Genomic DNA, 27,856 nt, shown 5'->3' with positions numbered 1-27,856 from the left:
GAAACTTGCGTTTGATTGGGATTCTAAAATGCCAAGACGCTGGCAAGGAAGAGAATTTTCCAGTTCTCACCCCAATCAGGCTTTTCTTCTTGGCAAGAATTATCTCAATGTAAATTTCATAAACCGATTATATAGGAAATGCACAAAATACCGCAGGCCTGACTTATTTTTTCTCATGAAAAAACTAACCATTGGTATCCAAAGGAACCATTAAAGTGTTCCAATTATTAGACTAATTTACAGAAAGGGACTAACATGGGTTTGGTGGATACAGAAACTGAGAAACATGTACAAAAGATCTAACTCAGCTAAGCAAGATGGTTTTCAATTACATCAGCATGAAATAAACTACGTTACAATCACTGCATCCAACCAGTCTCCGACACACGAACATCAGACAGAAGCAAATGATTAGTTGCTGAAAACATAAGGGGGCTTGTTACCTTTAGACCCTGCTATTCTCAGGCAATGGCAAGACTCCATCGAAGAAATCACCAAAGTAGCCTGGAGGCTCGTGTACTAGCCTTGAGATGATGTCTCTCAATGTGATCACACCTTCCAAATTCCCATTAAAATCCACCACATAAATTCGATGAATTTTTTTGGAATCAAGCAGATGGATTAATTCCTTTATTGTGTGGTTTCTGCTGCATGTTACCATGCCACTTAACAATGGTGAGTCCTCATGATGATGTTCTTCCATGTACTTTCTAACTGCTGTCAGGAAGTTCTTAGCAGTGATAGATCTATGCATTAACACAAGTTTGCATAAGTAACTTCAACAGTTAACAATGAGACATCTTAACAAAACATTGTAAAATACTGGTAAATAAAAGATTCATCGACAAACCTATAATCGTGATAGATCTCCGGTGCAGTTAAAAGGAACTGAATATCTCTCAGGCTTATATTACCCACGGCCTTATTACCACCTTTTTCAACAACAGGTATACCTCCAATTTTCTTTCTCCTCATCAACTTAAATGCCTGAAGCACTGGTTCATCCTCGTACACCTAAAACAAATAAAACAAGCACTTCAAAAGGACATTAACATGTTAATGGTTTAAAGAAACACCATTTTGCTTAAAAGTAAAACATTTTGGGGAAAAAATAAGTTAGGACTGTAACAGATAAAAGCTGTGATGCGGGGTTGACAATATGAAGAGACTTGCTTCTGGTTCAATGTTATAGACAAAGATATCTGTAGCAGATACAATGGGGCAAAGGAAAGATTTGTACCATGTATAGGCATTTTTGTTGACCTAAACAGGATTTAGTGATTCTCAATTCAAGACAAGTAATAGCTAAATAATCTCTTTGGATAAATTAGATCATATATATATATATATAAAATAACTATTTTATTTGTAGGTAATCTGAAGATAATAGAGTTTTACTGACGTACCTTGACAATATGATTAGCTGACATTATGGGAAGACCAATTTCAGATAGCTTCTTCTTTCCCCAGCTTTCAAACCATTCAAGGCCAGCACACTCAGCTAACATGTGAATAACAGAAGACTGGGTGATAATGTTATCAATTGTCCCTTCACCCAAATCAACTACAGGAATGCTCTTCATTTTGTACTTTGAAAGCAACAGAAGCATGGTCAAGAAGGAGTTGGATTTCTGCAGAGCAAGGAATGGAGCCCAGCGAAATGACCCTGCGATGTCTCGTACCTGTATGTTTGGAACTTAATGAGTGCCACCAATTTTTGTTGAAAAATAAAAATGTGAAACACATCAGAAAGAAACAGAAGTTATGAAGGTTATATACAACCTTAGTGTTCTTATAGAATTCAGAAGTAGTCAAAGCTTCAAAAAAGTTTCCGGAAGTCATTGAAGCAGATTCAGGGCCTAAATCCTTAAATAGAGCAGCCTTAGACATGCCATTAACTGCTGCAGCCAAAGCAGAACTAGGGGATGAACTCCTTGGAGAAGGAGGTTCTGACTGTCAAGATGATGAAAAAAATTTGCTTTCAGTTTCCTCACCAAATCAGAAAAATACGAAGCCAAAAAACCACAATCTCTTTGAACATGGACACCCTTAAATTTAAGACATAAATGGAACCACTCAGCAATGCCAGTTGAATAAATAATATAAGAAGATTGATTGTGACTCTTACCTGATGCAAAATCCATACAGCAATTCCTGCAAACTCAACAATGCCAATGTATCTGTCTATCCAACTAGCATCCTCAGGTGCATCAACATCCACTACAGGAGCACTAAGAATTCTGTGTTGGGCCAGTATTTCAACTGCTTCAGCTAGACTGGTGTCCGATTTTATCTCAATCACTGCACACAATGATCAACAATTATTATTCAACCAAGTAAAAATAAAACACAAAACACCGAATTTAAATCATTTCAACACACAGATCATATGCAAAAGCTTAAAGCTCCCCCGATCACGATCACAGGACGTCGTGATTCCAAACGCTCAAACAAGAAAAGAACATATTTTTGAGGAATTTATTAAAGAGATACCCAAAAACAATATCAGAGACTCTGATCCAGGCAACTCCATTGTGTATAAACATAAAGCATGTATATGGTGAACAGAAATGATCTAGATAGCAATTTTGAGCAGTTTGCCCCCAACATATTGTGATTACCTGATTGTGATTAACTGGACATGTGACACAATTCTGCAACTAGTGCCATAGGCCCGTAGTTATTGATGCACCGATAACTATAAGCAATTACGTGTGTATATATATATAATTATGTAAATATATAATTGATGAAAAAGTACCTTGTGAAGGCGGAGGAGGGAAAGCCTCAACAGGGATGCTTTCAAAGCAGGCGTTGAGCTTCTCCGTGGGACTCAGCTGTGGTTCCAAAACGTCCCACAAATCCTCCACTTTCATCCCCAGCTGCGCCTCTGGACTCCGAGGACTATCCTGTTGCCTTGGACTACTCCCTTGTCTCTGTAATTGCACACTCGCCATCAATACGAATGCTCTCAACTCAACACACTCTCTTTTCTTATTCTCGATTCTCTGTCTCTCTCTCTCTCTCTCTGTCTCTCTCTCTCTATATAACTCCACAAAGGTCGAAAAGCTTTAGATTTTTATTTTAACAACAAAACAAAACAAACAAACCCGTTTTAAAAAACCGCAGTTAATACTTGCGTTTACTCTGTGCGTTAAAGTTGCATGCTTATCAGTTTGACCGGTGGAAGCGGGACACGTGGACATTCCTGATGCGGATGCTGCATGATTGGTCATGGAGCTGCGTGGTCAATGGCTTGTGTTTGACGTACTGTTCGCTTAAGCTTATCCGGTTCGCTCGTTTATTTATTTCCTCTTTTGGCGGATAGAATTAAAAAATAATAGGCACACTCTTTTTTTTCCTTTTTTTTTAATCCTTCGCTTATCCGATTTTTAATGAAGGCCAGTGGCGTGTCACTCTAACATGCGCTGCTCCATGCTTAGCGCACTTGTGTTCAACGACAAATGTGCTGATTCAGATTTTGGGTTCGTGACGTGGAGAGCTGCCCTGCGGCGGCTGCCCGTGGTTTTTGTACTTTTGTTGTTGGTTTTAATGATAGAAGGCTGTGCCCTGTTCAGTTCTTGGTTTACGGTAATGAAATTTTTAATTTTTTATACAAAAATAATGAACTATTAAATTGGATTGTTGCCTCTCCTAATATGGTCTTATGTTAATTGAATCGAGCTCTTGACACCCGCCTATGAATGGTAATTAAATCCGGATTCGGCCGGCATCCAACAAGGATCGGAAGATCTAAATCCAAATGTAGAAAATTAAAATTCGTATAGATATGAATATAGATCTAGATACAAATGCATCCTAAAAATCAAACATTTAGATTCAGTTAAATTTTATATTAAATTAAAAAGTAATTTAAAAATATATATTAACTTAAATTAAAAACAAGTTTAAGTCCCTAACTCTACACTCATGGCACTTCACTAGCAGCCGCAACTCACAAATCCCTAACGCCCAAATCCCCTAAATCCGTAAGGACTGTAATACCATCAGCATGTCGCTGTATGCCTCACAACCTCGCCTAAGCCTCGTGTCGAAGACTTGATATTTACCAAGAATCTTAATAAAATCCTTTTACAAGTTCACAATTTTACCAATTAATGACAAACTAGTTTCTTGTTGGTTATTGGTAGATCGCTACTTTGACATTGTACAATCAAAAAATAAGAATTAAAATAGTTCATTGACGTAAGATGATATTCTAGGATTTTTAAATTTTTTTATAACTTAAAAAGTAAGCTTAATCTATTATAAATAAGGAGATATTGTTATTATTTTCATAACTCCAATCATTCAATAAAAAATTCATGTTTTAAAATTTCTTTTAGGTTATATCAAAATCTCGCTATCAGGCTTAAAGTGTTTTTAAAAATTAAAAATATTATTTAAAGAGTTATTCGTTTGGCTTATAATAAGATCCAATCGCACTCTTACCCTAATTGTATTCATTTATTACTGTGTCAACCCTATCAAACCGCTCCCGCTATCCCGCCCCGTCATTCATCAATGAGTAATATAGAGGTAGAAAAGTTTGATTGAGAAAAAAAAATAAAAATTCGAAAATTTCACAGCCAAATACCCAAAGTGCACAGGCCACAATTGACAATCTAGCCTTTTTCTCCTTTGAATCCTGAATTTTTGAATTATCCGCCCTTTACGAGTTCGACAGTTCCGATACCAGATTTGTCGGTGGCAGCACCGGAGTTAAGGGCTTGAAATTCTTAATACAAGAAAACAACATCAATTTAATAATAAATTCACAAACCCCCTCAACATTGGTCTCCAAAAACTCATATAGACCGAAAAATAACAAAACTTTCGATCAACAGAGAATCAACGCCGCTTCCAGGATGTCCCTAGATACCGGCGGCAAGTCATTTTTATAACTACGAAAGAAAGATAGTCTCGAGGAGTTGAAAAATTGGAGCCCAAAATTTTGTTCTTTCGAAGCAATGAGGCGAGCTGGCGTTGATGTAGAATAAATAACTCAGAGTTTATTAAGAAAAACTAATAAATATGGAGAAATATACTTTTTAAATTTAAAATGACTTTTAAATGATATAAATGGGGTGTCTTTAGGAGCTCGGTGTTGTTTGAGATATGTCAAAAGCCCGACTCGACTCATATTAATTCGACTCGGCTGGGCCCAATTATGAAACAAGAAGGTCTAACACCCCTTTAAGATACTTATGACACCCCACTTATAATACAAGGAAATTCATTCCTAGCCGCCTCAGCCCTCAAGAATCGTTAAAAGTATTTTTCGCAACCATGAGCTTTTTATAATATTTTCTAAGCATTTCAAATTTTAATTTTATATAAACTAATTACTTTTCTATTAATTACATTAACTATTGTTAAATAATCCAAGATAAAAAGATTATTTTCCCTCTGAATTTATTTTGGTATTATGAATATTTTTATACGTATATACACGCTCACTTGCACATGTATATGTGATATTGTATGATAAAACAACATATATTTTAATTTTTTTTCAAATTCTTTTCTCATTTTAGTCATTATATATTTCATAAAAATAGCACTATTGATACTTTAAAAGTACTTGTCACTTGCTTTTATTCTCATTTTTTTCTCATTATATGATATGTTAATTTCAAATTACCGGTACTGTCTTTCAAAATTTTATTGGATTGTAAATTAGTAGTACTCATAATACCATATTGCACAAACACCAATTTCACCTAAGTTTTTTTCTCTAATTATTTATATTGTGTTAACACATTAGATCGAATAAACAATACAATAATGAATAGTTACCATGAGTAATTTTTAAAAATATTTATTAAATGCTAAAAATATTTTTTACTTTTTTAAGATCACTTATAAGTCTTCTAAAAATAATTCGAGACGTGCTGTCTCTAAATGATACAAGGAATATGCAAATACTGGCATACAATAAAAATCACTTCTTTTTACCACATTTTCGTAATTACTAAATTACCACTGCTAATCAAAAACATTAACCACATCATTAAAAAATCCCACATATATAGAAGAGTGTTTATTAGTCCACTAACCAAAACCCACCAAAAAAAAAAAAAAAAAAAAGGGAAGAAGAAAAATCCGAATTGACTCATATTTCACTATTCTGACTTCTCTGTGTAATTCGGGAGGGTTATTCAGGCGCCAAATCCCATGGAGGCGTCGTCTTCTCAACCTCAGCCGTCTGATTCAAATCAGACGGCTTCCAGTTTCCTCGCCAATCTCCCCTCTCGCGGCCTCTTCACCTCCGCCGCCTTCTCCCCAAATCAGGTGATTTCCGATTTTCAAATTAATATTTTTTTTATTTTACTGTGGTGTCGACAAAATGTGGGAAGTGATAATAATTATTTAAAATACTTTGCGTTGAATCGCCGTTTAACTGAGCCCGAAACAAGTGCTAAGTCCAGTCTAGTTTCTTGTTTTTGCTTTTATATTTTATTTTTACTTGTAGCAATACGGTTATTTGAGAATTAAAAATGAGAGGAGAACTATCGGATAGTTTAAAGAGTAAAAATCTTCTGAATCGATTTATGGGAGACGAAATGGAGGAATTATGTTTAGGGTTTTGAGTGGACATATGCCAACACATTTGCAGATTGCTAGTTACTTGATGTTTCAGTGCTGGATTTTTATTGTAAGGGTTTGTATCTATTTGTGTATGTAGCTTGAAGTTGTGAATAGAGGTGGGTTTTGTACAATTTTTGTGGCCATGCAAACTCCAAGTGAAACTCTACCAAAAAAAGAAAAAAAATTTCATAGGAGGAGTTGATTGGAAATTTAAATTTATTAGGCATTGTGCTTGGTTGAATTTGTCTTGTAATTGTCGGCTGATCCCCTTTTTTGGTTATTGTTACTTTTCCAGGGTATCAAAAAGTGTATTAATGTTATTTAGTCGCTTAGGGATTTCAGTGTGTTTCCTTGCATTTATCTTGTAATTATGCTGGTATCTTTTTTTTTTCCCGTAATGGTAAGTTAGTTAACTGGGTGTTAAGAAATAAGAAGTATATTTATGTTTTTTCTTTCTAATGTTATTTATTTTAGAAGCTCCACTTATTCTCTTTCATTTTGGAAAAATCGACCAAGGATCTTTAGAACTAACATTGATGGGTTTTCATGGTTTCTTTCCATGGGAAGCGCAAGTTTGTTTCCTGGTTGCAAGATCTGTCAATGGAATGTTTGTAGAGATGCACGTGGTACAGTTAAAATGTTACATGCCCCCACTTCCGGATAGCTTTATCAGTATGTTGGTGGTGCTGTTAAGGATTTCGGCATAGCTACTTGAATTTTGATTTTGGAGGCTGTTCTGTACTTCTACACCTAACATTTCCAATCCCTCAATTTGCAAAAAGATATTGCCTTATAAATGTGTTTCTTTATGGTTCAAGATTGAGTATCTCTTCATAGTTGTTTTATTTCTAAGATTGAGGTTGATTAGAATTTGGTTGCTAATGTTCTTAGAATTTTACTTACTTTGTTCTTTTCCTTTAACATTTTCTTTGAAAAAGTTGATGCCAGTTAGGCTTTTTAATAAGTCGGTTTAGTTAATTATTGAAATTCATAATCCTGTCTTAAGAAGCAGTTTCAATGACTTTGTTTGAATGTTCAAATATTTGTGCAGGGTGGGATGCGAGTTTACATTTGTGAGCATGACACATCACCACCAGGTATCCATATGCTCTAAACCTTCGGTATATATTTCTCAACTTTTGATGAGCTTGCAAAGCATGGATTCTGTATTCTGATTGCTGCATGTTTCTACTGTTTCTTCCTTTGTTTTAAAAGAACCCTAACTTGTGATGTTGTCAGATTCACATTTTTACATCATTAATTAGATATAAATCTATTATAAGGTACATACCTGGAAAGGATAAATTTACCATGATAGAATTCTCATAGTTCATATTGTGGAGTCTATTATTCATCATTCTACTTTAATTTGTGGAATTTCTGAAGGAAAGGCTGGGGTGAAAATTTACTGATTGATCATTTTTCAGCCTAATTTAATTATCTGACTCTTACTTGTACCTCCAGAGGACCAATTGATAAAAACAAATCAACAGAACATACTGATTAGATCGCTCACTCTCAAGAAACAGAAGGGTGATCCCAGTTCAAAGGATGTGAAAGGTGCAACCATAGCTGATAGAAAAAGGTACTAACCCATTTATCTTGAAGGAATTACATTTGAAATGGGTCTTCTTGGTCTTGTTTCTAATGTTCAGATTTAGGCACTTTCTGGTTTGCTAATCTGCTCTGTAGCAAGCTACAGAGTGTACTCTGGTGAATCCTTTCCTTGCAACCATCTGTGAATTCTTCACTAATATAAGCTATCGCAAATTTCAGGACTGCAGAGAGAATTTTGGATACTAGGACTCCAGCCAAGAGAGCAAATTGTCAAACTAGTTCTCGACAAGGTAATTTGAAATAGTTTGTATTGCACTAGTTATTTGTGTGTTTTGGTACATGTGGTTGTCATCTTTGAAAAAAAAATAATGCAAAAAAAAAAAATCCTTTGCGTTGACTTTTTCTGGAGATCAAACTATAAACTTACAATAGAACTGCTTCCATATTAGTTGACTATGATTAGTTTCTTCTTGGTTCTTCAAAGGGCTTGAGATGGTTAATGATCTATAATGGTTGTACCAGAGACTTATAATGCCGATGCAAATGATTACTTGATTTGAAATCAGTTTGCTACACTTTTAGTTTCTTGCTATCCGTCTTTTTATCCTTGGGCTGATTGATCCATTTTGGATACTTTTGGCTTATGTTTTTGGATGGGAAGTAGAAAGTTCATTGCTTCATTTCATTTTGCAAACAACATAATGTACCAAGGTCATTGCTTTAAAGTGTGCTGCTTCAGGAGATGACCTTCACGTACTAAAATTATGATAAAAATTGAAGCAGCTTCTAATACATAGTAACTGTTTGTTGCTTGTGGTTACAGATGGTTGTCTCTAACTATTTTTATTGCCACCTTTGTGTGTGTGCGCGTGTGTTAATTGCTATCTAATATTAACTTGAAGAAGTTCAAAATTATGTTGCAATCCAATTTGCTTCAGATTCCTACTTTATTCACCCGCTTTGTGTTTTGAACTTTTTCATTCCTTTTCAGAAATAACCTTATTATATTTTTAAGCTTCTGATAGATTTTGAACATGCAGAGGGATCAAACAGCCGTGCAGCCGAGAGGGACTTCCACAGTTTGACAGTAGAGAGGCTCCGTGCGCTTCTCAAGGAAAAAGGTCTTTCACCCAAGGGAAAGAAGGCATGTATTGGAAATTATTTGAATTCTGTCTTGCTGTTTCTCTTCTTCTGTCAAGCCTATCCAGTTCTTTTTGTTAATGGTCCAAGATAGGACTAATTGCATCTGCCTTGCTAATTACAAAAACATGGTTCATTGTGCAGGATGAGCTGATTGCACGCTTGAAAAGTGTAAATGGTTAAGTACAGTTGAAAGAGGAGGGCCAAATTGCTCTCTGCATGTGATGCATCTAGTAGAAGACTTATCAATTTTTTTGTGTAAACCTTGGATAAGGGCCCAATGTATCTTACAAGTAGTGTTTCTGGAAGTAGTTGTAATTTGTACTGAGATAACGACAAACTTTTTTCTAAAACCTAAATTTTGTGGTTTTGTGTTAAGTACAGGCTTATTTGTGCTTTTGCTTAATGATGATTTTTTTTTTAACCCCCTCTCTTGCAAGTACTTTAATAATGGCCAAAAGAGGAGAAATTCTGAAATTGTTTTATATGCAGTGTTTATCCATCTATTGAAGCTGAAGGTCTTAAGTCGGCGAATCTGTCGCACATTGGATCTAATTTATATTCAACTATCTGATCAAGTAATGACATTGTATAGAGAATTGTACACATGTAATTGTTATAATTTTATCAGTTGGTTGTACTTGTACATGTAAGTATTCACCTGTGTCAAGCATTGGCGGTATCAAGCAGTTTGAAAAGGAAGCTTCAATGAAAAGAAGCATCACAATTAGGCATTATCACGGCGACGTATAACACATTGACAGCGTCCGAGAAAATCTCTCGATCAACTGGGATTGGCAGTTTGCGTCGTTTAAAATCTCTGTGTCAAATGTCAATGGGGGATTGGCTGTCCATACGAGGTTAGTGAAGACGAAGAGTATTGGGATACGCAATCCAAGAAATGGCCCATGAGGGATGTGGACTCATTCAACTTTATGAAAATGTTAACAGGGTTTGTGCGTGTCTCCTTTTTCATCACACTTTTAAGAATTAAGGAACGTGCTGGGATTATCATTATAAGCATGCTTCTTTCTTGCCAGCATTGCACGTGCGTATTTAATTATAAATTACAAGCCAGGAACTGGATGCCCATTAATCGTGCAACGTGGCCGCTTGGGCACGTTAAGATCGCATTAATTATAATCGCCAAAAATAAAACCACGTGTGAAAAACCTACCACGAAGAAGTTGTAGTAGTCTGTGGACGGCGCCGCGCATGGATTGGTTAGTGGTTGCTTTCACTTGCTCTATTAGGCCCAAGATTTTGCCAAGATTGCTTGCGCGGTTTCACGATGGCTACCGATACAGGTGGCTACTGCAACAATATCAAAAGTAGAAACAAAATTTTCAATTCGTCAATTACAATTTCTTATTATGGCTCGAATTTCGGTTCATACGCATTGTCTATACCAAAACGAATTATCTACGTATATGTTTTTTTTTTTTTTAAGAAAAAATTAAAGCTGAGTGCCAAACAGACTTCAGGGTAATAAATTCCACGCCGTTTTATTTATAAATATGGAGAGAAAAATAATGGAACGTCACTTCGTTGATTGTGCGAATCCGCATTGCGGCGAACGACCACTGTTCTTACATTGAGCCTTCAAGATCTTGCTAGTTGGGCCTTGTCAGTGTCTGTAATCCACTGTAAGAGGTTTTTTTTTTTTTGGAAGACAAAATGACAACGGCCATTAAAAGATAAGATAAGCTGCTACTGTACAAATGGCAAACGAATCACGAGTCCCCGACATTCCCTGGTAAAGCAAATTAAAACGTGCGTTTAAACATTCACGTGCCCTTTTTCAGTTGCGGCTATTGACTCCTCCTGCCTAGGCCTAGCCAGATGTTGAACTGTTGGAATTTTGTGGGGGTAGACCCGCAGACTCCACACACTGAGCTCACGCTGCTTCAAGTTAATTTTTTTTGACAGATTTGTCATTTTACGTATCGACATCTAAGTTGAGGATAGATCATGTCGACTACAGATAAGATTTATAAATAAATTAATAATGACCCTATTTGAAAATTTGTGTTAATATTGAATGATACCTTCTTAAGGTGTCTGACATTGAAAAATAAAATCACACTCATGAAAAAGTTGAGTAAATAAATATTATGTGTGTAAAATAATTATTATTTAAAAATCAGTCGTGTATAAGTATATAATTAGACATACAAGTATGCTTTGGTCATTTTCTTTCAACTAAAAATGAAATTTTTTAGTCAATTATTTCTTATAACATTTGTTCAGTAAAAAAAGTTCAGTTATGTTGAAATTGTTCTACTATAAAGCGTCGATGATAATCGTACAATCATATAAATAAATATTAAATTTGTACTCATTATTATTATTACCTGACGGTTATCATCAGTGCTCTACGAAAGAATAGCTCTACCATGACCGCTGCCTAGTAAATATTTTTGAAAAGTTATGTGTATATACACACACACAGAGCATTTACACGTACTTAGCTACAGTGGCTACTGCAGTCCTACACCTGCATGACTGCATGCCTATACACTCAATATATAGCCACAGAGATCACGTTGAAAATGAAAAATGTAAGCTTGCTTTTAATAATTTAATTAATTTGAAACCCGACATTGTGATATGTCAGTATCAACTATGCCTGTGAAATCACCCCCCCCCCCCCCCTAACTAATAATGTGTTACTTTCTATTTTTCATTCATTTTTCAATGACCCAAAACTTTCTTGCACTTTTAGACTTTTAGTGACAGTCTGTTAACGTTACCCACAAATTTTTGGTATGCTTCCTTCTCATCCATTATTCGGCTTTCTCCCTCTGCACGTGCGCTACAGTAAATATCGTGAATGCGTGTGTGGCATAGGTTACGAAATTGAAAGACTTTTAAGTACATGCTTTTTTTACGGTCATAATTTCTGGATATTGGTTTAAAACCTAAATGTCGGCACTCGATCTTTCCATATCACAAATTCGAAAACCCCCAATAATATCACGTTTTCATGAGTACCGCCAGGTTAATTCACAAATGCTATTCTATTTCTATTTACGATGTGCTGCAGAAATGTGCCATTTGTATAAACCGTATTTTGTAAGTAATACGAGCAACGTGACTCATTGAATCATCATTTCTATATATGTATAAATAATTAACCTCTAAACAAATTTCTAATAGACTAAGGTGGCGTTTATTTTTTAACTTAATGACTTAAAGTGATTTAACTTAATTAATTAAGTTAATTAGAGGTGTTTATTTTTATAACTTAATGAGACTTTTTAGATAATTTTGACTTAATAAAATAAGCTAATTTTTTTGGCTTTTTACTGAATGGAGAAATCTAAATTAAGTCAATTACTTACTAATGTCAAAAATATCCCTGCTTTATAATTTATTTTTCATGCCTATCTCAAAACTCACCCATAGAAATTTACCCCATATAAAGATATCCATTTTTTTTTCTTATATTATATCCGATAAAATTTAAAATTTATGGTATTTTATATATTAAAATTCCAAAATAAATATGTATTCACTTGAATATAGTTTTACTTATAAATGTTAAAATATTATGGCATTTAATATAGTATTTATTTGACATTCAAATTTAATAAGGATACAAATGTAAAAGTACATATTTTCAGTTTTTTAAGTTGAAAAAAACAAACAACTTAATACTTATTTTTCGAGATTTAGACGAAAAAATAAACATATTATTTAGATTCAGACATTCAGATTTATTCAGAATTCAGACTAATTTAGGTCTATTCAGATTTCAGACAAAAAAATAAATGCCACCTAAATCCGAGTGAGTTATGTCATAGCCATCACAACCCAGGTCTCAACACTCATTTTAAATCTTTTTTTTTTTTTGGATTCCTTCTGATATGAAAAATGATAAACACAACGAATTGCGACAAAACGATATGGTATGAATAAACTCAAAGTGAAGGTGTTTTTATACTTAACTACCAAAAAGATGTCGTTTTTTTTGTTTATTATTGCCACCATTTTGTCACTATTTTTTTTTTTAACCTTTATATTGCATTTTGATATTACGTGAATCTAAAATAATTTGACCATAACTGCTTAATCCACCATGGTAGCACGCTAGCGTGACTGTTTTAAGTTGTATTTTGTCTAAAGAGTTAACTAGCAATAAACACATTGTAATTATTGATAATAACTTGTTAAAATCAACTTTATATCCCAACTTGACAAGTCCATCTTTGTGCATCTTTTATTACGCATAAACCTAATTAAATGATAGTGAAAATCTACTCATTTTTAAACTAAAGATAGCTCAAATCCCCGTATCCATCTCGGTGGAGCAAATTAAATTAAAAGTGCAGTCATTTCTTAGTAGATAGGGCATTCCATATAAAAAAGAATAACCATAACAAGGTTCCAGTCAAGTCAAAATGACAAAACCGAACGCGCCCCCCCCCAACCCCCCCAAACAAAGTTGTCCTCTTCCTATTAGAACCTCGAAAATAGATTACCCACGTGACAAAAAAGGACCAGGTCTCTTGTCTCTTTCCAAAACAAAACAAAACAAAAGAAAAAAGACAAGCACCGTAGTAGTCGATCGGTAGGTAATTCATTTACGTGTATATAATAAAACCCCGCATGGGGTTGCACATTATGTCACGTATACCCACCACATCAGGACCAGCGCCGCATATATATGTGTATACACACACACACACACACACACACACAGAGAGAAACACATACTCTCTTCAAAGATCAAACAAACAATCAATTGCAAAACCTTTAGGCTTCAAACGAGATTAGCAATGATGTTCATTTTCTTCTTTCTCTTACTCTCTTTAGGGTTTTTCGTTTTCTCATCTTCTACTACTATTACTACTTGTCATCGCGATCATCACCCTCCTTCTTACCCCTTCATCGGTTGCTTAGTTTCCTTTTACAGAAACCGCCATCAACTTTTGAACTGGTACACTGATCTTCTGTCACAGTCACCAACTCAGACCATTATAGTGCAACGCCTCGGCGCTCGCCGCACGATTGTGACGGCTAATCCGGCGAACGTTGAGTACATGCTCAAGTCCAATTTCACTAACTTCCCTAAAGGCAGGCCCTTCACTGAGATCCTCGGCGACCTTCTCGGCTGCGGGATATTTAACGTCGACGGAGAGTTGTGGAGCATGCAGCGCAAGCTTGCTAGCCACGAGTTCAGCGCAAAGTCGTTGAGAGAATTCACCGTAAAAACGCTCCAACAGGAAGTTGATGATCGTCTCATACCGATGCTTGAAGAAGCTGCGGAGAGCAGAAGAGTGTTGGACTTCCAAGATATTTTGAGGAGGTTCGCATTTGATGTTGTGTGTAAAGTCTCTTTGGGCACTGACCCGTTTTGCTTGGATCATTCGCAACCATTGCCGCCCCTCGTGAAAGCTTTTGATGCAGCTTCTGAGATCAGTGCGATGCGAGGGATGGCCCCGGTGTTCCTCGTTTGGAAAATCAAACGACTCTTGAACATGGGCTCTGAGAAGAAGCTCAAAGAGTCAGTCAATCTCGTTCACGAATCCGTCATGGAAATCATTCGAAACAAGAAGGAGAACAACAGCGTTAACGGTGACGAGGGTGGCGATCTTCTGTCGAGATTGTTATCAGCTGGACACGGCGAGCAAGTTGCGAGGGACATGGCCATTAGCTTCATTATGGCGGGAAGAGACACCACCTCAGCGGCCATGACGTGGCTTTTCTGGCTGCTGTCTCAAAACGAAGCCGTAGAGAGGGCGATTGTGGATGAAGTGAAACTAGTGACTGATAAAAATAACATCGGAAGGGCAAGGGCATTGGACTTTGAAACTCTCAAGGAGATGAATTTCTTGAAAGCCTGCCTGTGCGAGTCCATGAGGCTTTACCCTCCGGTTGCATGGGACTCCAAGCACGCCGCCGCCTATGACGTGTTGCCGGACGGGACCCCGGTGAGGAAGGGAGACAGAGTGACGTATATGCCGTACGGGATGGGAAGGATGGAGACGTTGTGGGGGAAGGATCGCCTGGAGTTTAAACCGGACCGATGGCTCGATGACCTGGGCGAAGAGTGGGAGAACCGGGTTTTGAAGCCTGTCAGTCCGTACAAGTTCCCGGTCTTTCAGGCCGGTCCGAGGGTTTGTCTCGGTAAGGAGATGGCGTTTATCCAAATGAAGTACGTGGTTGGTTCGGTACTCAGGCGGTTCGAGATCAAACCCGTCAGTGGGAATCAGCCGGTTTTTGTTCCTTTGTTGACGGGTCATATGATTGGCGGGCTAAAAGTTTTAGTCCGCAAAAGAATTAATGAGTGGTTGTAAACTTGTAATGTAAGTGGTGGACAAATTAGGAGGCCTTATTTTTATTTTGTTTATAAAATGACGGCAAATTAAGCCTTTGATTGTTTTGGTGTATATTGTTATCTTTTTTTTGTTGAATTTTCGTTGCAACTCACGTCTATTTTTCATTTAATTACACGAGAGCAAATACAGACATGACAAAAAAAAGGCCATACGATAGAATAATATGTATTGAGGAAAAAAAAAAAACCCAACTTAAACTAAAATGCAGTTTTTTTTTTATTATCATTTTTTAACTCATATTTTGTAGATTTGGATTTTATTTTTATTTTATTTTTGGTCAATTGGTTGTGATAATTGGATAAAATTTGCTCGAAATTTTTTTATATGTGGAGTAAATAGGACTAGTTCTTTTGCGTGATGGGCAATTTCATTATTACTAAATCGTGGCGTATCATGTATTATGCTGCTTTTCTTTTGGTTAGAGAGATCCTTCGTATCACAACCCGTGGTAGAAATATTGACCGGATAATATTCTACTTTCAAACTTTGCTTGCTGTGATGAAATTAGTCAATGAAAACGATTTTACGACTTGATTTTAGTGCTTATTGGTATGATTTTAATATCTAATTCTATAGATTTTTTGACTTTTTTTCTTTTTAAAAAAAGTTTGGTAAAGGAATTATATAGAAGTTAAATGTGACAAAAATCATACTGGTTTATTCATTGTATAGGACAAAATGATTAAAAATTAATTAGTAGTCAAAATGTTGGTATGAATTTAAATTGACATGCATTTTGACTCCATAATTCATGTGGTTTATAAACTTTCAACATATTAAATTTGTTAAGAGTACTTCTCCTAAATTTGTTATTTAATAGACTTTTGCATATAAATATTAAATATAATATGCAGCTTGCTCGAACCACTGGAGTCAAACACACGAGGAAAAGAGTTGGTCAAACTAGACAACTGAGGGGTTCTTTCTTGTTTACCTTTTGTAAAATTTACGTCTTCATTCTTCTTACTTTTTTTTAATTTTTTTTTAAATTTATGTCTAATTTTTTGGACATCTATATTTGAATATAAAAAATAAACATTCATGACAGAGTCTCACGAAATCTTCCCTCTTTACCTTCAATTGCATCTGAAAACGACTTATAAACCTTATTATGATCATCCCTCGTTGGTTGTCCGCAAATAGGAAAATATTTTAATAAGAAGTAAATATTATACTCTAAAAATATATATTTATAAAATATATTTATTCCTTAAATTATAAAATTTAATCTTTTTTTTTAATTTTGATTTACAAGGATATAAATGTCAAATAACCATGTTTGACATATTTTTAATTTAAAAAACAAATAAGATGCCTTTTATGCTCTGATATTAAAAAAAATAAACATATTATTCAAATATTAGTATTTAGACCCTTTCATATCCCTGAAAAACTTTAGATCCATTCACATATTTAACAAATAAACAAACGCTACTAAAATTTATTTTAAAATTCAAGAGAAGTGAGAGCCTCAAATGCCAAGTAAGAAAGATTCTTGAAGCTAATTTAATTAAAATAGTCGGTCATTCAAAATCAATTTTCTTCAAGTTCAATCTTCGTCTCTGTCTTCTTCCAACCAAAACATTTGCTTCCGTGATCGTATAATCAAAAGAGTGACTGGAAAAACCGCCTTGTTCATAGAGGCTTGAAAACGACACTTGCATGGACTTTAAAATTATATAGAAAAATTCCCTTTCGAAATTTGTGAAACAAATTACATAAATTCAAAATTAAGATGTCCCCAGGGGCGTCCCTTAAGTGAATTTTTATTTTTATTCTGACCAATCCTAATAAAGGTATCGGACTAAAAACAAAATTGACTCACATTTTATTTACTCCTTCCTTTGAAGAAGTAGAAAAGACTAAAAAATTCCTAAATTAAGATGTAGTCCGGTTCTAAAATGCAGACATACAAATTTTGAACAAGCAATGGATTTAAAGGCAACATGAGCGGAACTACACTCTTCAGGGCTGCAACATTATTGATAGATGTCTAAAAGTAATTTTAGATTAGCCATCGTGAAGACAATTTCTACAAGCTCCTAAATTATTATATACCTCAAGTAAGAATATAAACAAATTTTCATCGAATTTACCATGTCACACAAATGTGCCATAATGTCGTGAAGAGTAGTTGCAATAATACATGGTTACGTTTTGTTTAGGATTGAGGTACTGCAGATTTTAAGATACAGTTGGTGTAGAAAAAAAAAAAAAAGCTGCTATTATGAAATAAAAGTTAATAATATACAGTAAATATAAATTTTAAATAATAATTTTAATAAAAATATCAAAGATATAATAATTTTTTTATCATACAAGTAAAAAATCATGTTAACATAATTTACCAAATACTTAAGTATCGTAACTTTTAAACTACAACAACCCAATTTCAATTCCAAACGCACCCTTAATTTAGACTTCAAAATTTGGCATCTGACTATGATACTAGTGATTGCTTATCTTCACTGTTGCAAGTCTCCAGTCACTCGACTCACACCGTTCCCTTTTTTTTTTTTTTTAAATAAATAAATAAATGTTTCTGGTCACAAAGAAGTTCGCAGGCAAGAGAAAGGAGTTGCCCTTAAGGTTTGTTAAGCTGTGCCGATCCATCAGAAATGAGAAAACAGAAAAAGTATAAATTCCTTCTTGCTTGATAAACATGCAAGAATTTGAGAACTAAATCATATCGCCATCAGCAATTGGATTCGCATCAACTGGAAAAGCCCCTAGTACCAATAACAAAAATAAACATTCTACAGCATTTGAGATGGTATATGGAAAAACAGATTGGCATCCAAGTCTCCATATGCAATATCACTAAGAAAAAAATAACCCTACAACAACTATAGAACCGAAAATAATAATAATACAGCAACATGCCTTCTCTCAAGGGAAAAAAAAATATCTATTTTAAAACCTAAGCAAGTTGATTAAAATGCCAGCCGGAAAATTTTCTTGGTATGCTTTTTGGTCCTACAGCATCCACTACTCTATCCAACAAATCAGAGAAGGAAAACAGTGTGATGCGGTGAAGTTAATTTACCACCTGTTAGTGATTCACGGTATCCATATTAAGTGCTTCCAGCAGCATCACTCCCAGCAGATTTGCGATTCATGTAACGGATGACAGCGTCTTCAACCCTAAGATTTGACAACCACCCCCCACCAACAAACCCACAAAAAAAGGGAAGAAAAAGAACTGTCAGAATATGCTTCTTATTGGAAGAATTTATTATATATTCATTCTTTCAGAAACATAAACCAGCACGGATTATTTTCAGCAGGGAAAACAATAGTACAAGGAAGCTCTCACAATAAGGTACCAAATGAATATTCTATGATTGCTTTATTGAAAGACAAAATCAAAAAGGCAACTTTACTGATATGAAATGAACAGGTGGGTTCTTTCACCTGGCAGCTGACACAACCCAAATGAAGATGGCAGCAATCACCATCTTCTTGTCTTTGTTTTCAACAACAATGACAAATAAAAATTATCGAGCTACTCCATAATAGATTAAGATCCTAAAGCATGTACGTGATGAAATATTCCCCATGCCACCACAGCAAATTTCTTCCAATACAGAAAGCATACTACACAGTGACATAAATAAGAGAAGCCACATTGTATAATACAAGTCTATGGACCAAATAACATGTCATGGACTTGCGCCAGCAGGGTGAGGAAGTAGTACTTCATGACATAATTCAAACCAAACATACGCAAGGAAACACACAAAACGAATAACAATTAAATGATGTTAACTAAATAAAACTTACCATGGCTGATTAAAGAAATCAGACCGACACTCTTTTTCTGGATTACGGCTAGCGTCTCCAGCAACAAGCTTTAGATCCTTACTTTGAGAAGCAATTAAAGCATTAATAAACTCCCCTGGAGACTGACTGAAACCAAGAAAGAAAGCCCGCCTCCGGCGATGCTCATGTATCTTCTTTATAGAAGCACATATTAGTTCATCACAAGCATCAATCTCTTTGTTCTTTTCCATGTTTGCCAAAAAGGCAGCCATTTCCTTTTCTAGTGGAAAAGGCACATCGACAAGCATGTCATAACAAGAAGTTCCAGCAGGGCTATTCCCTGAAAGCTTTATCTTGTGCTCCAAATGTATAGGTGGTGGAGGTATTAAATGCTGTGAAATCTTCTGGGAAATCGTAGCAAATTTAATCTTCTCTTCCCCAAATACTTTCTGTAAAGGGGGATCACACATGAAGGATGAAGGGTCATTTGGGCTCTGTAACTTCTTAACTTTCACATAGTGCCAAATTGCAGCAATAATTCTTGGCCGAGTATCAACCTCAATTCCAAGAAGTTCCATCAGAGAAGGTGAAAGTTTGGATTTTTCAGGAAAATAATTCATTTCTATCCTAATAATTGCTGTGAATTCCTTGTCCCCTTTTCTCTTCACCTCAAAGCCCTCATGAAGTGCAGGTGATCGGGCACTCTCCCATAAGATTACATGGTTATCAGGATAGAGGCTCTGGTCCAAGTATATTGTAATTTTCTTGAAAAAAGATGAGAATTTTGGATACGAAGTGTCTGATTTCTGCATAAGTCCTGCCAACACTGGATCTTGCCCATCTTCCAGTATCCTCCCTATTAGCTTCAGTGACCAACATGGGGCTTCTCCAGTTTTCTTCTCAGGACTTGTCTCATCCTGATTTGCAAAGGTATTGAAAACATACATCCGAAGTGTCTTTTGAACACGGGGAGGATTCTTAAGTGACTCTTGAATATCAATCTTTTTTCTTGCCAAAGCAGAATCTACCCTTGCCTCAAATTCAAGTAACTGTGTATAAAGCGCACATTCAGGCAAAATAGCAGCAACTTTATCTGGTATTTGCTTCTCCGGAAGCTTCCGTTTCTTTCTACGAGCAGCCGGGGTCAACTCCATGGTTTTAAACAGTGAACCAGTGTTTGTATTGGATGACGAACCAGGAGGCCTAGAAGGTGGTTTCTGTGTAGCCCGCTTGGCACTGCCCCCAGTTCCAGGGGTTGAAACAGCAGGGGATGACACCCCAACATTACCACCAGCATTAGGGGTTTGCAACTGGGGATGAGATTGTGCTTGCATTAAAGAGGCGTTACGTAATATAAATGATGATGATTTGTCCCACTAAATTACCAATAATGACACTTTTACTTGAGCATGCGCAGCATGAGCCTGAGCTTGGGCATGAGCATGAGCATACTGAGCCTGGGCAAGCGCATGAGCATGGGGTTCAGACAAGTGAAAATGGCCGGGAAAGTGAGAGCCATCTCGTGTTTGCCCTTGTGTCTGAGATAGCAAATGGGATTGACTATTCATGGCCATACTCTGTGAACCTGTCAGCGTCCCTGTGTTCTTCATAGGAGTATTGTTGTTGTTCATCATTATCTCAATCTTTCTTTTGCTTTCAAAAACTCAACTATTCCATCAAAACACAAACATTACCCCCAAGCAACTTATCAAAACCCTAAGTTTGGTATCAAAACATCAAAATCCAAACTTGGGTATCTACACATAAGCTTTCTTTCCTATGTTTTCACAAATTCGAGCTGAAGTTCCCAACTTTCGACAGAAGTCTTCAAAAGACCAATTTTTTATTTTTTGGGTTATGAAATGCGAACCCTAAAATCAGCAGAAACCCAGGAATAAAAAATTGGGCACATAAAAATCCAAAGAACGAATTCCAAGCAAATTACAAACACAATTAATAGCTAATAAAAACCTATAACCTTGATGCCTATAAATTTAAATAAATTTACAAAAGCTATAAATAAAAAAAAAAATCCGAAATACAATGTTCTTACAAGAACAGTGTAGCCGTCGAATACTCTATTTTCCTTTCGCTTTCTCTCTTTCTCTCTCTCTCACTCTGTTCTGACTTCTGAGATCGAAACTTTTATGGAGCCAAATTGCTTCTCTTTCTCGCTCTTTTTAATTTTTCATCTCTCTGCGGATCATATGATTGAATTACAAAATTACCCTCCCATAAATCTAAACTAAATACAAACTAATAAACGTGGCAGTATCTTATTGGATGAATTAAACTGACCGACAAAAGCCCATAAAGATTTTCGGAGATTGGACAGGATCAGTTAAATAAAGTCCAGGCCCAATATTGATATACAAACCCTAGAGTTTCCCTCGTATGACATAACCCGCGTTTCTCAATTGGCTGAAAAACGCAACGCTGAGAAGAGCAGCAGCAGCAGCCATGGTGAGTTTCTTGACCTCATTTTGGTAATACTTTGATTTTATTTTTCTTCTTTCCTGCTACAAAATTATGATTTCAAAAGCAATAGAGTTATGTACTTGTTTTGATTTGCTTTCAGGTGAAGTATTCGAAAGAGCCGGACAATCCCACCAAGTGTAAGCCTAATTTCTGCATCCTTGATATTCAATTTGATGAGTTCATAGCTTCATTACAGAATTTATTGGGGAAAAAAAAAGGCGTATTGATGTTTTAAGAAAAACTGAATTTTTATCTAACGGATGATCTGTATGCTGAGTGGTAGATTTTATAATTGGTAAGTGTTAAAATCTTGAAATATAATCTGTTATTATTTTTTGTATTACATTGCAGCATGCAAAGCTAGAGGCTCTGATCTCCGTGTTCACTTCAAGGTATGCTGATGTCAATTTGGTAATTCTCAGTTGTTGACATATGATTTATGCTTGGATCACTACTGGTGCTGCTTGCTTAATTGTTCTGTTTCATTTCACCACGTTGATAATGATTTGTAGAATTTAATCCGTTCCAAGGATAGACTATGTTTTTTTTTTTTTGTTTACTTCAAAGTCGAAACATTTTTGGCTAAAGGACTTTAGCTACTTATTGCTTTCCACTCTCTGTTGAGGAATTAATTTTTGGGATACTAAACTGTTATTGTGCTAGTGATTAATGTCTTTTATGTGCTCGAATCATCTGTCACTCAGTACCTTTATTCTTTATTCACAGAACACTAGGGAGGCAGCCCATGCTCTTAGAAAGCTGTCTTTGACCAAGGCTAAAAGGTACTTGGAGGATGTTATGGCTCACAAGCAAGCCATACCATTCACCCGCTTCTGTCGCGGTGTTGGGCGAACTGCACAGGCTAAAAACCGTAATCCAAATGGTCAAGGTCGCTGGCCGGTTAAATCTGCAAAGTTCATTCTGGATTTACTCAAGAATGCTGAGAGTAATGCAGAGGTATGTATCGTTTAATCTTGCCTACTTGTTATTTTGGCCATGTATCCACCTTCTTACCTTGTTTATCCTGTATATTGTTCTAACTCTCTTTTTCATGTACTCTGTAGGTGAAAGGCTTAGATGTGGACGCGCTTTACATTTCTCACATCCAAGTGAATCAAGCCCAGAAGCAGAGGCGTCGGACTTATCGTGCACATGGAAGGATTAACCGTGAGTGCTTCTTCCTCCTATTCTCTTGTGAAATTGTCTATTCCTACCTTTAATCACATGTGTGCACTTAATGGAGATGTATTATTACTTTTGGCAGCATACATGTCTTCCCCATGTCATATTGAGTTGACACTCTCAGAAAAGGAGGAACCTGTGAAGAAAGAGGTAGGTTCTTTAGTTAAAGTTCGATCAGTAAATTATCGAAAGTATGATTTGCTTTCTGTGCTGTGTAGGCATGCTTGCTTTTAATCCCTTGGAACTTTTAAATTCGTTATCATTTCTATTCAAGGTTTCAGATTTGTTAATCTGCGGAATGTTCTATTGCATCTTATTCCTTTGTTTTGTAGCCGGAGACCCAGTTGGCTTCCAGGAAACCGAGGACAGCTACATAGTGGTGCCTTATCTTGAATGTTGGGAGTCCTGACTTGATTTCTCTTTTTTCCCCCTTTGTACTACCATGACAACATACAATTTTGTTTACAAGATACTTGTTCCTGAAGACTTCTGTTGGTTCAGTATTTAGTTTTATTCTGTCTTGCCATGGCTCGCTTACCATGATAGTTCTCAGTGGAATTTTGATGGTGGTTATGTTGAGGTTGACTTTGCCGCAACAATGCTTGTTTGGCCTTTCTATTGATTTACTTCATGTTCTATTGTGTTCTTTTAGTTGTTCCAGCTGTGTTTTCTTCCAGCTTTAGATTGCCGTGATCTATTCTTTATATGTTGCATGCCACTGCTGATGGAATATCTTAGATGATCTTTAACGCCCGTGCATACCTCTCAAGTTGGAATATCTTTGACTATCTTTAAATGGATGGTATTGGTGTCTTTCAGGCGCAGAAGTTTTCATTTCAGCTTTCAGATCTCAAAATAGAAGCTGTTGGGTGTTTAGCCTTGCATCCCTACAGCACTCTCTCTTGCCTGTGGTTGTGGGCCCCCGAAGTAAACAAGATTAATAAATAACCATTCTCAATTTCTCATCATTATCAGCCGTAAGCATATTGTTATGTACCTGTTGGATTAAACACTGAATTGTGCTGGCAATAAAAGTCCCACTATTTCAGCCATGCTAGGTTGAATTAACGTAATTTTGAATCATCATAACTCATAAAATTTTAGCATTGCTCGCGCTAATATCTCAGTATACCGTACTCATTGCTCAGCTTAGTTGAAAAGCTTTGGCTTGCGGTAAAATTTGTTTCAATGCAACAGCAAGTTTTAGAAAACTCCACTAGGAAACCTGCTATTATGGTTACCATGGCTATGGTGCAAAAGCTACAAGTATAATAACTCAATAACTCAAGCATCAATTTCAGATGCTTTGCGCAACAGAGTTATGAAAATCCACGAGAAGCAACCAATTGCCATTTATCTAATAGACCCATGGATATTGAGGTTCTATAGGCAGCATTCCTTGATATTACAATGAATCATTATAAACTTTCTGCTGAAAAACCAATAACGAATACCAACTGGGAAAATAAAAATTATTACCAGACAGACTATAAGCAGTTTCAAGGTTGTACAGCTTCAAGTAGTTTTTCATACACTTGCCTTGCTGACAGATCTTCCACCTGAGATTAAATAAAATGTTAGTACACTACATTTCATGTTTGAGGCTTAAGTGCCATTTTATACTCGACACGAGAAGATGGATGAAAAAGTATCTGAAAAATTAAAACGAAAGAAAAAGGCCACTGCAAAACCAAACAAACTAGAAATTCCACAGCAAAGATTCCAAAACTTGATTCATAATGATTATAAAGACAACCGATGCAGCATGCTACCATTACTTTCAACCCTGGTTATTTATATGCAGTATTTATGCAAAGATGGGTTTAGAGATATAGACTTGTAGTAGTTAAATACTGCCAGAAAGAGTTTGCCTTGCTCAATTGACCAACCACAACTTCATGCATCAATATGCAGGCAGTTGTAAAGCCACTGCAACATGTTACCAATACCTTCAACCCTGGTTATTTATGTGCAGTATTTTTGGAAAGATGTGTATAGAGATATTGACTTGTAGCAGTTAAATACTACCAAAAAGAGTTTGCTTAATTGACCAACCACAACTTCATGCATCAGTGTGCTTAAATAAACAGTATATTGTTAGCTATCTTAAACAATAATTGGGAATCTAGCCAAAGGAAAATGAGAGGAATCCCATGATTACAGATGATAATATCAAACTGCACGAGAGCACAATTCTAATCAGTCCTCAAATTGTTCCATACATGCTGAAATGTTAGAACTATTCACCGTATTACTACATCTGATAATTTGTTGCTGATGAAACATTATATTTGTTCACCAAATCAAAACATCACCTGCTTCTAATTCACAGAAATGAAAGCACATACACAACACAAGCAAAAACACACACAAACACCGTTTGATTTAACTCACCACCAGGAGCTTTGATTTGTTATTCCACCCTCTTTGAAGAGTCATCTGGCTCAATCTCAGACTCAATACCTGTATGAATTCCCGACACAGTTAACCTCAGCAACAAACAGGTGATAATTTAAGATTTCAGCTTTTTCATCATTGTATTTGTTTAGAACACTAGCAATACCTTTCCCATGAACTCCAAAAGTTCATTGTTCGCTTCCCCACGGGCTGCAGGTGCCGCCACAGTAACTCGAACGTCATCAGCATTCACTCCTGGAAAGGATAAAACACAGAGTAAGGTTCAGTAACTACGAATAAAATACGCATAAACTTGATTTCAGAAAAAATGATTCAAATTATTTGAGAAGTCATTGTTACACCCAATGAGGGCATAGAGAGATGATTATGAGTGTCAAGAGACCATTAAGCTCCAAACTCCTCAAGGAAGTGCAATATAAATGCCTTTCCGATCCTGTTACATATGCCTTTTATGGGTGATGTCACATATGTTCTAGTAAGCAACAACACCACATTGTGCCATACTACCCACAAGGAACCTCGAACCTGACGATCTAACTCTACACAGTTGAGCAACATGCACAGGTACACACACCATAAGGAGCATAACAGTGTCCAACATAGCAACACTGTTTGTATAAGCATACAAAGACAGGGCAGAAATTTACAATTTTCATAGACACCATTCCACTCAAAGCTTATTAGTGAACTTTTACAAACATAAAGATAAGGTCTATAAAATCAGGGCCATAAAAGGAAATCGTTACCAGAACATACTAATGAAGAAGCAATTAACAAACAACTTACTTGTAATTGCTGAGCGTTGCGCACGGTCCTCCACCTCTATGGCCACTTGAACCAGCCCTCCTTCCAACTGCGAAATGCAGGGCGGTACAGGAGCATCCTACATCACAATGAGAACCAAGTTAGCTTTTCAGGACATTACAACTATGTTTTATGGTTGTAAATGAACAGAAAGAAGCAATTCAGTTTTCAACCCCACCTGTGGGTTGGTTTCAGCAGCAACCGTACTAAGAGCACCGTCGACAACATAGATGAAAGAAGCCACTTCCAAAGTTTCCTCTGACCTATAGCAAACAAATAGCCCACAACCTATACAGTTCATCCGAAATTGCTTCTCCAATTTGCCTTCACCCCTGGACAGGAAGATTTGTTGTATAATATGAGCACGCTCTCTTTCATGCAACTTGCATTCATTAGATTAGTTATAATAGACAGCAAAAAAAAAAAAAAAAAAATTCTTTGTTCATATAAATAATAATAATTAGAAGTTACCGTCTTAGGAGAACTTTGCCAGCTTCCTTGATGTTCAGTCTAGCAAGATGCTTGGTCTTGTCCAACACATAGGCTTTGTCAGTCTTCCTTTTGGGCATTTTCTGCAATTGCGTATCTTGTAGCGAGTATATTTCAGCACGGAGCAAATAATTCAATAATTAATAACCTAAAAACCAGAATCCATTTTCAATTCAATTTTAAGTTTTAAGAAAGAGAGGAAGAGAACCAGTGATGAGGACGTGGGATCCACAGTGTTTGCAATAGTAGACGAAGAGATCAGAATCAGGGCCATCGGGAGCTGCGTCCTCGCTCGAGTATGTGTGCGTTGTTCTCTTCGGCATTCCTGTTTTCTCTCTTTGCGTCTCCGAGCTTTAGCTTCAGCTCTGCCTGCTCCTTCCCCCAATCGTTTTCAAGTTAAATCTTTTCTATTTTCCGAAATACGACGCCGTTACGCTAAGGGATTGGTTATTGTTATGAGCTTTTGCTAAGGGACTTTGAGGGTGTGGCGACATTTTTGTGGGGTATAATTCTTTTTAAGTGATGGTATAGTTATAAATTTTTGTATAAATTTATTTTATAAAAATTAATGTGGTATTAATTTTATTGATTGAATGAAAATATAAAATAATAAAAATAAATCATGTGGGTCAAGAAAATTTTAATTTAACTAATTTTATCATGCCACATTAATTTGTATAAAAATTTATGACTATATCATTACTCTTTCTTTTTGTTATGACTCGTGACTCGTGAGTAATGATGAATATACTACTATGATTAGGCCACACCGTTTCTCCGTCGACGTCGACTTAAAATCTGATGCATCATTCCTACATGGTGTAAGATTATCATATTTATAAAAAAAAAAAATTAAAAAAATTATCTAATTCATATGGAAACTATAAAGAGGAGAAAATATTTATCGACCATACGAACGTTTCAGACTTTATAAAAAATGCATAAAAAAATATGTTTTGCGAAACCATTCATGTGAAATTTACAAAATATGTCATCACACCATTCTCGTCATAATTTTGTTAAAAAATTAATAATATCATAAGCGCAAAAATATCATTTAACACCCACAAACAAAAACAACGTCCGTTCAA

At 35.9% G+C, this 27,856-nt stretch overlaps 4 protein-coding genes and 2 pseudogenes across 5 annotated transcripts; 3 read left to right on the top strand and 3 right to left on the bottom strand.

Annotated features, from left to right (window-relative positions):
• Positions 1-141: 141 nt before the first annotated feature.
• On the bottom strand, positions 142-3,102 carry LOC18045936 (SNF1-related protein kinase regulatory subunit gamma-1). The gene is made up of 6 exons (XM_024188569.1): positions 2,762-3,102; positions 2,129-2,301; positions 1,783-1,953; positions 1,407-1,682; positions 851-1,014; positions 142-746 (listed from the first exon to the last, which is right to left on the bottom strand). The coding sequence occupies exons 1-6, from the start codon at positions 2,955-2,957 to the stop codon at positions 446-448; spliced, it is 1,281 nt and encodes a 426-aa protein (XP_024044337.1). The 5' UTR covers positions 2,958-3,102; the 3' UTR covers positions 142-445.
• A 2,979-nt stretch (positions 3,103-6,081) lies between these two features.
• Positions 6,082-9,712, top strand: LOC18045935. The gene is made up of 6 exons (XM_006440041.2): positions 6,082-6,294; positions 7,643-7,688; positions 8,056-8,176; positions 8,368-8,438; positions 9,189-9,292; positions 9,433-9,712. Exons 1-6 carry the CDS (start codon positions 6,178-6,180, stop codon positions 9,469-9,471), a joined length of 498 nt encoding a protein of 165 aa, XP_006440104.1. The 5' UTR covers positions 6,082-6,177; the 3' UTR covers positions 9,472-9,712.
• A 4,233-nt stretch (positions 9,713-13,945) lies between these two features.
• On the top strand, positions 13,946-15,673 carry LOC18045934 (cytochrome P450 94B3). The gene has a single exon (XM_006440040.2). The coding sequence runs from the start codon at positions 14,070-14,072 to the stop codon at positions 15,588-15,590; it is 1,521 nt and encodes a 506-aa protein (XP_006440103.1). The 5' UTR covers positions 13,946-14,069; the 3' UTR covers positions 15,591-15,673.
• A 2,666-nt stretch (positions 15,674-18,339) lies between these two features.
• Positions 18,340-21,578, bottom strand: LOC18045933 (annotated as a pseudogene).
• Positions 21,579-21,757: 179 nt separating this feature from the next.
• On the top strand, positions 21,758-23,712 carry LOC18045932 (annotated as a pseudogene).
• Positions 23,713-24,255: 543 nt separating this feature from the next.
• On the bottom strand, positions 24,256-27,193 carry LOC18045931 (UPF0235 protein At5g63440). Of its 2 annotated transcripts, none has more exons than XM_024189898.1 (7): positions 26,974-27,193; positions 26,748-26,862; positions 26,455-26,608; positions 26,259-26,355; positions 25,618-25,706; positions 25,449-25,517; positions 24,256-24,613 (listed from the first exon to the last, which is right to left on the bottom strand). In XM_024189898.1, exons 1-7 carry the CDS (start codon positions 27,086-27,088, stop codon positions 24,554-24,556), a joined length of 699 nt encoding a protein of 232 aa, XP_024045666.1. In that variant the 5' UTR covers positions 27,089-27,193; the 3' UTR covers positions 24,256-24,553. The 2 variants fall into 2 exon arrangements, with proteins under 2 accessions (XP_024045666.1, XP_024045667.1); XM_024189899.1 differs by having other exon boundaries at positions 26,748-26,848; positions 26,974-27,123.
• Between the last annotated feature and the right edge of the window lie 663 nt (positions 27,194-27,856).

This window comes from Citrus clementina, unplaced genomic scaffold, assembly GCF_000493195.1.
Source record: "Citrus clementina cultivar Clemenules unplaced genomic scaffold, Citrus_clementina_v1.0 scaffold_3, whole genome shotgun sequence".
Lineage (NCBI taxonomy): Eukaryota > Viridiplantae > Streptophyta > Magnoliopsida > Sapindales > Rutaceae > Citrus > Citrus x clementina.
Note: the sequence above shows the minus strand (reverse complement) of the source record. Positions and strands in the feature narration are given on the sequence as shown.

Excerpts from the sequence above, each read along its gene's own strand:
- LOC18045934 (XM_006440040.2), top strand. The coding sequence starts at position 14,070 with ATGATGTTCATTTTCTTCTTTCTCTTACTCTCTTTAGGGTTTTTCGTT.
- LOC18045935 (XM_006440041.2), top strand. The coding sequence starts at position 6,178 with ATGGAGGCGTCGTCTTCTCAACCTCAGCCGTCTGATTCAAATCAGACG. Across the intron at positions 7,689-8,055 it reads GCATGACACATCACCACCAG|AGGACCAATTGATAAAAACA; the intron begins GTATCCATATGC and ends TTGTACCTCCAG. Across the intron at positions 9,293-9,432 it reads TTTCACCCAAGGGAAAGAAG|GATGAGCTGATTGCACGCTT; the intron begins GCATGTATTGGA and ends TTCATTGTGCAG.
- LOC18045936 (XM_024188569.1), bottom strand. The coding sequence starts at position 2,957 with ATGGCGAGTGTGCAATTACAGAGACAAGGGAGTAGTCCAAGGCAACAG. Across the intron at positions 1,683-1,782 it reads AATTCTATAAGAACACTAAG|GTACGAGACATCGCAGGGTC; the intron begins GTTGTATATAAC and ends CCAAACATACAG. Across the intron at positions 1,015-1,406 it reads CAGCTAATCATATTGTCAAG|GTGTACGAGGATGAACCAGT; the intron begins GTACGTCAGTAA and ends TATTTGTTTTAG.
- LOC18045931 (XM_024189898.1), bottom strand. The coding sequence starts at position 27,088 with ATGCCGAAGAGAACAACGCACACATACTCGAGCGAGGACGCAGCTCCC. Across the intron at positions 26,609-26,747 it reads GGCAAAGTTCTCCTAAGACG|GGGTGAAGGCAAATTGGAGA; the intron begins GTAACTTCTAAT and ends CTTCCTGTCCAG. Across the intron at positions 24,614-25,448 it reads ACAAATCAAAGCTCCTGGTG|GTGGAAGATCTGTCAGCAAG; the intron begins GTGAGTTAAATC and ends ATTTAATCTCAG.